The sequence below is a fragment of the Falco rusticolus genome, chromosome 10 (genome assembly GCF_015220075.1).
Source record: "Falco rusticolus isolate bFalRus1 chromosome 10, bFalRus1.pri, whole genome shotgun sequence".
Lineage (NCBI taxonomy): Eukaryota > Metazoa > Chordata > Aves > Falconiformes > Falconidae > Falco > Falco rusticolus.
This window is the reverse complement of record NC_051196.1, coordinates 25,512,095-25,525,279: the sequence shown is the minus strand read 5'-3', so window position 1 is coordinate 25,525,279 and position 13,185 is coordinate 25,512,095. Positions and strand designations below refer to the sequence as shown.

General features: G+C 45.5%; 1 protein-coding gene across 1 annotated transcript in view; it reads left to right on the top strand.

Moving 5' to 3' along the window:
• Window positions 1-1,009: 1,009 nt before the first annotated feature.
• CDH4 (cadherin 4) overlaps window positions 1,010-13,185 on the top strand; it is a 462,285-nt gene continuing 450,109 nt past the window's right edge. The window contains exons 1-2 of the mRNA XM_037401839.1: window positions 1,010-1,232; window positions 3,331-3,442. Of these exons, the coding sequence (XP_037257736.1) occupies window positions 1,170-1,232; window positions 3,331-3,442 (175 nt within the window). The 5' untranslated portion in view covers window positions 1,010-1,169. The remainder of the gene's footprint in view (window positions 1,233-3,330; window positions 3,443-13,185) is intronic.

Genomic DNA, 13,185 nt, shown 5'->3' with positions numbered 1-13,185 from the left:
TCTGCCTTTATTTTTACCCCGGTAGACCCCCGGTTTAGCGGAGTTGGCGTTACCCGCTCCTGGCGGGGACGGGTCCAGGCCCGGCGGGTCGCTCCCCGCTCAGGGAAGGGCCGGGCGGGCGCTGGCTCCCGCCCACGGCTGAGGCGCCACCTCAGCCACCACCCGGCTTACACCTGATCCCGGGACGGCCGCGCACCCCAAACACCCGGCCCTCGGGGCGGCTCCCGCTGCGCCCTCCCCCGCTGTGGCTACCGGGGCCCGGGGCCCAGCCCTGCCCGCCGCAGCCCGGCCCGCCGCCCCTCAGAGCGCTGCGGCCCGGCCCTTCCCGCCCCCGCTGCTGAGGGGCGGCGGGGCTGCCGCGCCGCGGGGCTCCCGCTTCTTTGCTGTCACTTCTTTCTCTTTCAGGTATCCCAGTTTTTCCTATCGGGACAGGTTACTTTTTAGATCCCCGATTTATTCATTTGTCCTGTAGACACGCTACTCCCCCACACGCCGCCTTTCCCTCACAGCCTGGGCTGTGCTTTCCTCACTGGGAATGCTCATCATCCCCTGGATGTACGTCTTCCCTTCGGACATACTAGTTTTTCCTCACTGGATACACTTATTTTTCACCTGGACACGTTAGATTTTTCCCCACTAGGTACATCTCCCCGCTGGATATATTACTTTTCCCCTGGATGTGCTACTTTTTCCCTCAGCGGACCGCCACTTGTCCCTCAGTGGGCGCCCCTCTCCGCTGGATACGCTGAACGCGTTAGTTTTATCGCCTTCGGACAGGCAAGTTTGTTCTCTGGGCAGGGCAGCCGCGCCTCCCCGCGGGACCTCCGCGCCCCGCCACCCCCGGTGGAGTCCGCAGGGCGCCGAAGGAGGCGCCGCCGCCGCCGCCCCCCGCCGCCTCAACCGGCGCGGCGGGGCGGTGCCTGTCGCTTTAAGGCGGCGCGTGCCCGCGCGCCGCGGGGCCGGGGGGCGGGGCCTAGCGGCGGCGCGCGGCGGGCGCTTCACCTGCAGCCCAGAGCGGGCAGCGAGCGGCGGCGGCGGGAGCGGGGCGGCAGCGACCCCCCGGCCCCGGCACTGCGCAGCGCGGGGCGCCCAGCCGCACCGCCACGGCCCCCGCCTCCGCCACCGCCCCCGCCACGGCCCCGGCTCGGCGGGCGGGCGCCGCCGGGGCGATGAGGACCGGCTCACGGGTGCTGCTGGTGCTGCTCCTTCCCGTCTGGGGCTCGGCGGCGGCGGTAAGTGGTGCGCCCCGGGGAGCCGGGCGGGCGGCACCGCCGGGCTCCGCGCCCCGCGGGGGTTGCGCAGCCGCTCCGCGCCCGCCGCCTGCGGGCACGGCAGCCGCGGCAACTTCGGGGTCGGGGCGCGAAGCCGCTCCGCGCGGGCGGGGTGGGCGAGGGTGCGTGAGCGGCACCCGCAGCTCCCCGCCGGTTCCACCTCCCCCCCTTTCCCCCTTTTTTTTTAAATCATCACTGTAGTTTTTAATTATTATTTTTTAGCGGTATCGTTCCCTCTGAATCCCGTGCTTCAGCGGTGCCGGCGAAACTTGCCCTCCCCGGTGCGCCTCGGCGGGCGAACTTCGGGGGCAGCGGCGCGTCCCGGCGGCGGTGCCGCCCCCGCGGAGCCCCGCGCCCCAGCGCGGTCGCGCAGCGCTGCCCGCTCCGCGCCAGCCGCCCCTCCGCCGCCGCGGCGCCTTCAACTTTTATTTTTACCAGCCCGTCAACACAGCGAGTGGGCCTGAGCCCTGCTGGGGGCTTGTGGTCTGAAAAGTTCGGGGGTTTTAGGGTCCCCCCCCCTCGAATTAGGGAATGATCCGCAGAACATCAACAAATGCCGGAACGCGTGGCTGCAGTGTTACGGTGCGAGCGGGGCGGCTGCTGTATTCCCTGCTGGACTGGTTGCTGAAACAAGAGCCGCTTATTTTTCTGCCTGAATCCCCTGTGCCAAGTTGAATCTGTGAAGATGTCCCAAGTCCCAGCCCTTGGGGGGCCGGTGGGTGCGCAGAAATAGCCCTGATGCGCTCTCGTCTAGCAAGCACCATCATCATAATTGGGTGGTTTCAGATTTAAAGCCTATTATCTTCAGTAAGACCCTTTGAAATGTTTCCTTAATGGCAACGTCTTGCCAGCAACGGTCAGAGTCCACAGAGCCGCTGCTTCCTTGCGCTTCCCATGCAGTAGCTGGCATCCGTCTCCTGAGTGTGATTTTTAGCAGAGTACGTTGGCTGGCTTTCTGCTTACTAAGCTTATCCGAAAGGACCCTTAGTTCCTCATCCCTCCTGCCACTCTCTGTAATGCAGCATCATCTGTGTGCGGGAGAGTTTCGGGAACCCCGGGGGAGCGGGGCTCCTCTCCCCGGGGAGGCAGGTGCATGTCTCGAGTTGCGTTTTCTCAGGGAAGTGACTCTGGTCCCCTGGCTTCAGCTTGCGCTGCTGGGACTGGAGGCATCTGAGGTGCAGCCTGCATTGCTAAGTGATGCTCTGCCTAGCCCTGCTGACAGCCCAGGAGCGTTAGAAATCCCGCCAGCACTTGTTTGTGCATATATCACCTGGCACTTGTTAGGCATAAATCACTGGCTTACGTGCTGTCAGTGAGCTGGTTGAAGTTGGGGTCTGAGACCTTCCTTGCTGGGGAATGTGTACCCCCTCCCAAGGTGCCTGGGCTGCTGTGACTGGACTAACCTGTCCCCGTGGCAGGGGCTGGTTCCCCACTGCGCAGTCCAAAGTTGCAGCTGAGTGTGTAGCTGGATGCTTCCCCCCTGGGATCCTGGCAGGTTGTGCATGGGGCTGTGCTAGTCAGTGGCATTGTTACATTTTTTTAGCTGGCATCCCCTCCTTGCCCCTGGCACACGTAGAGCCTGGGGGGGTTGCAGAGGCAGCAGCAGGCAGAGCCTCGGAGGCTTCTGCTGGGTGGAGGGGAGGGAAGGGGACTTCAGCTGGTGAGAGGCTCCTGAGGCTGCAGCGAGCTGGGGTGTTTCCCCTCCTTCAGTCCTGGGGCTTGCCTGGTTTCTCAATAGCAAACCTCGGGTTTGGATGTTGCAACATCAGGCCTTGATGAATTGCTGCTCTTTGTTTCCTCCCCTCTTCTGACAGTGCCCAGTATCCCAGCCTTCCTACAAACAATGCGCTCTTGTAGTCAGGCAACTATTTGCTGGCCCGTTTTATTTTTGCAGCTACAGTATGGATCCACTCCAACAGATACAGCACAAGCAGTTTCTACTTGCATGCTGCTTTACTGTTGAGGTTTGCCCATGCCTGAACACCTAGTCATTGGGTGCAAAACACTTTCCCAAATGACGAAAGTCATGGTGTGTGTTATCCTTGTTTTGTTTTTGCAGGCACACAATGGGGATCTTACAGTTAGACCCACATGCAAGCCTGGCTTTTCAGAAGATGACTACACAGCATTCGTTTCCCAAAACATCATGGAAGGGCAGAAGTTACTCAAAGGTAAGTGGAATAAAAAGCTTAATAGGTTCTGCAATAACTGTATTTTCAGGAGGTGAAAGGAGGCTTAAAGATGCTGGGTTTGATGGTAAAATTGACTGTAGAATTATGTTTGTAGGAGGATGAAACACTAAGTGGTTTACCTGAGTGCAGTTTTGAATACAGATGAATCACTCGAAGTCCGCGTGCTGTCTGCTTCAGGTGGATTGTTTGCCTATAGTATGTGAGGTCATCACTTCACTTTTAAGTCTCCCACTCCTACCTCGTATGAAGGAACCCTAGATTTGATATTTTAGAAAGTATTTTTATGTATGAAATTCAAAGTTCCTTAAATTATCTCTGCTTTGAAATGCATGATAAAGCAGACGTTGTTGTTGGAAATGTGGTAAACAAGCCTACAGACATTCTGTTCACAAATGTGGCATTCATTTTCATTACTGCCCCACTGACAACATGAAAACACATGCAAAAAGAAACTACCAATTAGCTTTATAGTAATTGCAGGATTATAACTACTCTTGTGATTGTAAACTCTTAAGACATCTTCGTAATCCAAGTAACAATAGATTATCCTGCGTATTGATCTATCTCCCTTTCAAGTAAAAAATAATTAAACTTTATATTTGCATGATGCAGAAAAGCCATTGTTTTGCTCCAAAGAGAATTTTTGAAAATCAAAATCCTCCACCCCCTGGCTCTCCCCTTGAGTTAAATCACTAATGATCGGTGGATGCCGCAGCAGTTCTAAAAACATAGCATGTTGTGTAAGTTGGGGAGCACGTTGTGACATGATGCTCTACTCAAGGGTTTATAAACCCTTTGCTACTTTTTCCTGAGTATGTTTACTCACATGCATGTCTCTGCCAGAAAGCTGGGATTTCGGTCTTCCTCCAGAGCAAACACCTGCTCCCTTACTTCGATTTTTCTCAGAAGAGAGGGAGAGTTGTCAGTGTTCTTTCTGGCTTCCGCAGAATCCAGGACTGGACATTTTTTTCTCTACATGAGTTGGCAATCAGTTTTGTTTCTGAGCCCAGTTGTCTTAGTTTTGCTGTTCAGGAATTCTCTTGACTGCCTGGCATCAATTAGTAGAAGTTGGGGAGTTTATTTTTAGCTTGAAAGATAACCAAACAGCAATTTGAAATAGACAAGCCCAAGAATATAGCTACACATGAAGAGACCAAGTACCAATTGTTTATTTATATTTGATTTATATTGTTTATTTATATTTTGTAGCAGTTTTTCCCCAGACGTATACACTGTAAGGCTTTACAGGCCAGCCTGTATACCCAGTCGATTTCATGCTTTTTAGCTTCGGAAATTGTTTGATAAACAATGCCCTCCAAACACTGTAGAAAGTCATGTCATCAATATATTTGCTAGGAGGAGTCTTTTTTGCAGGTTAGTGCTTGATAAATTGTGCTGTGTTTTTATATAGGTGGACAATAGGGATGGAGCAGAAGGTCTGTTTAGAGGAGTTAGCTGGCAGTGACTTAGAAGACAGCACAGTGGCTGTCACTTCATTTCATTTTTAACTGGTATTTTTTAAACATGAAATTATATTTAGGTAGGCTGTCAAGTTGATTTGAATGAAAATGTATTTCTATTTAATTTTATCCTTTAAGGGCCAATTGTAGTTTTGCGTTAGTCATGGCAAATAAACGGTTCCAAGATTCTATGATTTAGGGCTGAACTGGCCCTTGGGATATTATGTTTGCATGCACCACTTGTAAGATTCATGTCCTGATAACATTGTCATGAGTTACATGATTTGTAAGCATTTTGTCAACTGAAGAAGAAAGGGGGAAAAAAAAAAAGTGCAAATGCTATGTTTGCTAATAAGGAAACTACCATCTTTACAGCTTTTAATCTGTAGTCAAATACATGCTGCTGTTTATCATAGGAAATAAATATATCTTAATAATCTGTACAGTAACGGGGGAGAAAATTCTTCCTCATGCTTGTGTTGTTCTTTATATATACTCTGGCATGTAAAATTGGTAGTTTTCCAGTTTAGGTTTAATTTTACTTCCTAACACTTGCTATGTCTGAAGCATAAAATGTTTATCTCTTTCTTCCATCTGGGTGAAGTATTGTACAATAGTTCAGACCAAAAATGAGTTCAGATTGCTTATATTATCATGTTTGATAGATTGACATATGTACTGTTTCACACCATCTTACCACGCAAAGCTTTGCTGCCAGCTACCACCATCTTATTCATCAGTATTCAGTAATTCATCTTCAGGCCAAATGGGACTGTTTGCCTAAAGAAAAAGTAGATGGGAATTCACCTGTTAGTGCTTTCATGGAACTGGAGGGGGGGAAGCGTATATGGAGTTCAGATGGCTCTTGGGGGCTTCCAGTAGGCATATGTAAAGTCTTTAATCCCGTAATCCTCGCTTTCTCCTTAGGAAGGAGATGTGGGCAGTCCTGGGACAGTTTGTGCTGCCTGAGGGTTTGTTCCTCAGAGATCCAGTCGTGTGTAGACCTCAGCGTAGTGCTGAACTTCAGCCGGCATTGGCAAGTTTAGATGTTACGTGGTTCGGGGATAAGCTGGGTGGCAATAAACGCAGCAGTTCGTTCCCTTTTAAGCTTTGTAATATCCAGCTCTCAAATGTATGCAGTGTTATGAATGTATCAAAATGGAAGTGCTTATAGTATTTTAGGTTTGAATCAAGTTAAACAGATAATGACTGCTTATAATTGACTTATTCCAATGGAAATAGCTTAGCCTTAATTTGACAACAAGAGCTTTTACAGAGTCATTGTTTTATTACAAGTATGCCATAAGCTATTAACTACTACTTTGTGGTTCAACTTATTTGCCTGAGTCAGCTCTCCAACATCCACAAAACATACAGATTCAAGCAGGAGCTATTTGTTACACAGTAATTAACTTGTTTATGATAAATGGATGGGAGAAATGTCATGGCATTTTGTTTTATGTATAAATGAAAAGCATCTGCATTCTAAAAATTTCATGTTAATTAGACTTAAAATAGTATTCCCCAGTAGTGCCACAAATACCACGTATTACATATCCCTGCCAATGCTGTAGCGGGGTGGTGGGGTATTAGCTGAGTTGATTTGTGGCGCCAGTGCCATCCTTAGAAATGCTGTCCCTGCATCTCTTAAGAGAAGTTACTGGGCTGTAATCTGTTACATTTTTTTGGTCTTTGTTTTTGTTTCCAGGATAATGAACTTAGTCTTGATCGCTGATGCATGATAATGTTTAAAGTAGGATCCTTAACTGTTTTCTTCTTTAGCCTAAGGAAAAATCTCAAAGACTGCAGTATGGTGGAGGACAATTAACAGCAGCGGTATCTTTTTCTCTTTGTTAATTATTAATGTTAACTTAAAATGGTGAGAGCACTGGTCCTGAGGGGTGGGGACATGAGGTACTGCACTGAAGACAGTTCAGCACTGACTCAGGGGATCTGATCCCTGAGTATTAACTCAGGTGTATAGGAGTGATGATGACTAGTGGCCTCTCGGGGAAGGAGATAAATAAGGAGTAGGATGCTGAAAGTGACATGCGAGATGATCTAAGAGGGACTGATAATCTTGATAGTGGGTTTATGCTCTTCTCCATTTTTGTAAGTTTTTGAATATTGTAATAAAAAAGACATTTTTCAAAATTAGAAATTCATGTTTTATTGGCATGCTGTGAGACCGTGGCAACTGGTAGTGGGTGGAATGACATCATGGTGTTAAATACGTTATTTTTCCAGTGTAGTACCAGTTATAACAGGTCTCCTCTCAGAAATGCAGCTAAACAATACAACATATAGCTGTCCTTACAACCAGGAGAAAACACAGGCAGTTGGGATGTACAGCCCCTTCTTCATCTGTAGTGATTCATGTTTCTGTTGCCCGTCCTAAATAGCGCCTATACTGATGTAGCAGGATAACTTCACTTGCGTAGGCAGTTACGTTTGGGTAGAAACATGTGGAAGCACAGTTTATTTTCATATGGGAAGATGAATAAACAGTGCCAGCATGTTCTGCTTCAAGCAAGTGTATGAAACCAAAGGTAGCCAAGCTTCAAATGTATAAAAATGTAATTGCTTCCATACTAGGATTTTTACTAGTGTTATTTTTGGTTCAATATAAATAAAATACATAACTTTATTGAAATACCTGTTTTTTCATAAGAATTTAGACTGGAGGCCTCTGCTCCTAAGTTTTTTTTAGAGGTAGAATATTCTCTTATGGTCAAGGCCTTTTGGTTCTCTCTGCTAAGGTTTCAAAACCTTTCAGCCCTCATCACCTCAAATTGTAAAACTTTGGAAGGCTGTGGATACTGTTTAGAAAATATACAACAGGTAGACCAAAAAATGCCAACATGTCATGGAATAATGTAGAAGCAAATTTTAAATTAAAAAAATAAAAGGGGAGGGTGAGGGGAGAATGACCCTTTGCAAAACTATGTTTGAGTCTGGTTGCTGGTAATTCATGTAATAGTAACTGTAGGGTTATATACGGTACCTCCTTTTGGAGGTAAATATACTGTGTTCTTGTGGTTAAGGTAATGTAGGAAATTGCATGTGGAGTGTGTTATGAAATGTACTAAGAGCTCTACTTGAAAATATTCATACAGCCCCAAAATACTACTGCATACGTGAAATTTCACCCTTGCAAAAGCATGAGACCTAGTATTCCTGCAGAAAGATAACAGCTTTGCCTGTTTGTGCCTAGAGGGAAGGAGCATGGCCCGGGGTAACAAACAGTAGCCTTGTAAGCAAGCATGTGCCTGCAGTGTTGAGTGACCCTGGTACATGAATTGGCTAGTGAGGTGTTCGGCCTGTCTGTACTTCTGGCTTTGCACTTTTCCTGTGTCTAGAGTCCAAAAAATACATAGATACCCGTCTGCTGTTAATTTTGGTAGGAGTTTGGTTCCTAAAGGCTTCTGCAGGTCAAGGTCTGCCCTCTGGAGCGTGCTTGGGAGGATGCTCCATCCCGAAGGCATCCCACCTGTGGCCGCAGGGTACCCATGCACCCCGTTGTGCCTCCATCTTCTGAGTTCCCTTTGGTGTGTCATATAGATGTTTTTCAGAAGTGAAGGCCGTGATGGGTATTGGGATATGTTCTAGAGTTTGGTGATATTTTTCAGCACCTCTGGAGGGTTTTGCTTGGTCCTTGTAGCAGTACAGCAGCTCAGCTGCAGCCTGCTGAAATATCCAGTGCCTCCTCTGAGCTGCTCCGAGTTTAAAAGACAGACTTTTCCATTCATGCTTTTATTTTCTGGTCTGTGATTCTGGATGAAAATCAGTTACTGAAGTTATCGTACACATAATTAGCTTCGCAGTTCCCTAATAAAATCTGAAAGTAGGCAAAAGTCCACCGGGAACCCAGAACTCTTTCCCTAACCTTTCTTCATTCCTTTCTTGGAGGAAAAAGAGGCAGACAGACATCAGCTTTCTGTGTTAAGCTTGTACATGCTCCAGTGAAACTGCCTCTCAAAAAACACTTCTCACATTCCACAGGACAACTTCTTTTAAAAGCAGTTTCTCTTGATGGGCATGTTGCAAATCAAAACCATAATTTCAGTTGTGAGTTCCAGGGGAGACCCCAGGAAGAGCTGCTGCAGACTGGGGAACTGCTGATGCGTATTTATTTTTAATGTTATTCTTCAGATCTAACTTCTGACACAAAAATGATGTTTAAGATGACATTTTTATCTAAATAAAATTGCAGTTAATGAGACTGGAGTAGTCAATAACACTCTGTAGAGTTAATCCCCTTACACTGTTTAATAACTGTATATATTGCTTTCTAGATCAGAGCTTTGAACCAAATTCCTCAAACCCAAGTAAAATTACTTTTTTCTGCATTCTAGGGAGCTAACCGATTTTTATCGGAATAAATCAGCTTCTCCAACAACAGACTTGAAGCTTCTCTCTTTTTTTTTTTTTTTTTTCCAGGGGTTTGTGTATTAAAGAATTACGCAGCTTCAGATTAGGCATTCTAAACAAATAGATATTAAGGAAGAAAAGAGACAACAATTTCTATTGAATAATTTATTCATTTCTTTATTTATGCTTAGGCTTTTAGGAAATAAGCCATGTCTGGAGCAGTGTCAATTTGTTATTTATTGTGAAATACCTGTTGTTTTGAATTCCAAATTCCAAACTGATAATGTTAGGTCTTTCAAGGTTAGAAAATGTTAAAGTCACTTCTTTGTTCAGAAACTGGCTTGCTGACAGAGCTCCTGAGCTCTGATCTCACAGAGCAGATGCTGAAAGCATTCTGGAAATACTAGGGTTTTTTGCATGTGGTAAATGAATCTTAATTAATCTAGCAGTGAAATATTTTTTTCCTAATTTTCATTGACCTAATGCCGGTTCTTATCACCTTCATTTCATTGATATTTACATGCAAGCCTCCTTCTGCCTTAATTTCTATGAGTATAATGTTTTTCTAGAGGTAGCTTATTTCATTGCAAACTAAAGCTATTGAAGTCCTTAGACTGTAGCATGGGCCAGGTGCATAGCTCCTAGAATATTTTAGTAATATAGATAATACTTAAAAGTCTTATTTGAAGGGCAAGAAGAGATTAGAACTACAGAGGATAGGATTTTATTGGATATCTGCTTAATATTTTTTTGTATAATAGAATGAATTTGGCTAACATAGGAAAAGAAGGGAGTTTGATTTGAGGCTACTGGTATGGTCAGTTAGTGCCATTCCTGTATAAAACCTACTTTTTTTTTTATTTTTAGACAAATGGAAATAGTAAGAACTAAGACCAGAAGGTGGTGTTTGAAAAATAAAGTCCTATATTTACTTCTGGGAACTCCAGTTTCAAATGGTTTGACAGTGGTTTTGACATGAACCTGTGCCAGTGACTAGAGACTGGTTTCTCCAGGACCCTGATCTTGGGCACTGCAGTAGAAATTTATGCTGGCTTGAGGGACTCGATCAGTACCCATTTTTGTGTATGTAAACCTTCTGTGCACTAGCCAAAGGTTCTGAAGAGCGTTTGGCTTTACATTCAATTTGCCTTTTGGTGCTGAAATGACCCCCCCAGTGTTGTTTTTGCAGGTAAAGCGCAGAAGTGTCCTTGGCCAGCCATGCCATCAGAGGGTTTTCTTACTGCTCAGTATGCTGTGATATATCGGGTTTGATATTTTGTTTAAATATTTATTTATTAGTATTTCTAAAAGGAGAGGCTGAGAGAGCTAGGATTGTTTAGCCTGGAGAAGAGAAGTCTCAGGGGGAGACTTTATCATCATGTATAAAGACCTCATGGGCAGGGCCAGAGACGGTGGAGCCAGGCTCTCTTCAGTGGTGCACAGAGAAAGGGCAGAAGGAAACAGGCACAAACTGAAACGCAGGATATTCCACTTAAAAGTGGGAACTTTGAGTGTGAGGGTTGTCAGATAGGGTAAGAGGGTGCTGAGGTGTTGTGGAGTCTCCATCCTTGGCCATACTGGGAAGCCAGCTGGGCACAGTGCTGGCTGACCCTGTGCTAGGCAGGGGCTTGGACCAGAGGCTCTTCAGAGGTGCCTCCAGCCCCCTGCACCGTGGTCCTGTGGCACATGGGGCAGGTGGGTGGGTGGAAAGGCAGAGTGACCAGCTGAGCTCTTCTGCAAATACAGACCACGTAGCTTTAAATAAAAACATTCCAGCAGCCTGCAAAAAAAAATTAATCCTTACAGGGAAACTGTTTCTGTAACTTCTTGGAAGCATAACCTCTAAAGAGAGAATAATTGAAACACCAGGGACCAGCATTCTGCTGTTTGCTTCCATTAATGTCCAGACTTAACTTCGGCATAGTTTGTCTCCTGGCATAAGGAAACGTTACACTTAAAATCAAAAAGCTCTTGGCTTCCTCTGTATTTTCAGTAGAATAAAAGCAGAACATATGGAGTTTCTGTTTTCCCCAAATATTTGTCATTAGAACTGGCTACTTTGCTTCTTTCTGCAGAATCTTTCCCAAGCAAGTTTTCTGCAATACAAAAAATAGTCGAGTGGAACAACACTTCTTTTTGCCACAGGCTTTATGATTTTTCTTGCTTATATTCATTGTCCCTAATTTATTTATTAATTTTGAATTGCAGTTGCACAGAGGGAGAGAGAAGTGGCAAATGTTCTGGCATATGGGCTGCACTGTCATTGGAAACAGTGACTTCCAGCCGCTCCTGCTGCCCCGTGCCTCATGACCCCAGGCTCCAGCATCTCTCTTTGTCAGCCACTTTAGATTCCTGCTTTCTGCTCCCTTCCAAAACAAAATTTTAATTATTTTTTTGCTTTGCCCTTGCTACTTTCCCACCACTGTTCCTTACTATTTGTGAGTCTTCTGTAATAGAGAGCCAGTGGCAGTCATTCAGCACTCTGCTAGTTATGCTGTGCAATAGCTCCCGCTCTGAGGGGTCACATAAGCTACAGCCTATTAACATTAGCATGGTAATAGCAGCCACGGTGTAGTGGTCACAGTGGGGATGTTGGAAGCTCTGCCAGGGACCCCGAAGATATGTATGGGACACCCATGAAGGAGGGGGGGGGGAAATAATGCCCTTTCTGTTTTGAAATGAGCCAACCTCTGTGTGTTACTGATACCCGGAAGCACTGCAGTCATTAAGGCTATTGCTGTGCCTATTATAAATCAAAATTTTGTAGCAGTTCATAGTTTAGTCACAAAAATTACTTTTAGTCTAAAATTTTGTTATGCTGAATTTGTGTAGTAGTAATGCCAATCCATATGAAGCAAAATTATCTTTAAAATAATGGTGAATATAGCAATTCTCCAAAGATAAATAGTCAAGATCACAAAAATTGTTCCATACAAAGCTCTGTATCAGCTCGCTCTGTCTGTTCTTGTCTAGAGAATCATAAAAGGCAGGTTGGTGAAACAAACATTTGTTACTTCACCATGTAGTAGGAAAAGCATATTGAGGTTATTGGTGTATGAATGTAGTAAAAGCATCAAGAAATGAGTTTGTGAAGATGCTAGAACATAAAGAAATTGTTACACTTGAAAAAGTACAAATCAGGACTAGTTTAAAGGTTACAATTTAATCAGCTGTTTGTTCCTGATATAGTCAGTGCTGATTAATAGATAACTCTGTGGAAGTTAACCCTGAATATTTGTTATCTGCTCTGTAGGTACTTCTGGCCATACAATTTTTTTTTGAGAAGTCTCACTGATTTCACTGGGAGCTATTGGTGGCATTACCTGGACCTGCTCATTACAATCTGATTGTTGGCGTTTCATGGACTCATGGAAAAACAGGGCTGGAGTAACTCCAGAGGGTATCTAATGCATGTGCCTTCCTCAGGGCTTGAGCAGCTCCTTTGTGATAGGTTTGTGCCCAGTGTGGTCATGAAGATCCAGTCGTAGGGGCCACTGCCAATATAGTCACTTCCCTGTCCTCCCTTCGTGTTTAAGCTAAAGCTCTCTTTATGCAGTTTAAACCTGGTTTGATTTGCCTTACTCATCATAGACACAAGGAACAATTGTTGCTTCCCCCTCCCTCCCAAAATACTTGAAACTTTTTTTTTTAGTTTCTATAGGCTGAACCAGTCATTTGTTCCCTTTCCGTGTGTTGTGCCAGGGCTCCCTTCTTTTCAGCCCTTATCTTTGCTACTAGCTTGATGGCTCAAGTTGATCTGACTATGCCAGCCCTATCTTGCAGTGCTGAACAGGCAAGGGGCGTTGCTTTGCCTGTTTTGCAGGCAATACTCCAGTTGATTTATCTAATGTAATGAGTGTTTTTTTTTTTTTTTTTCTTAACGGTATGACA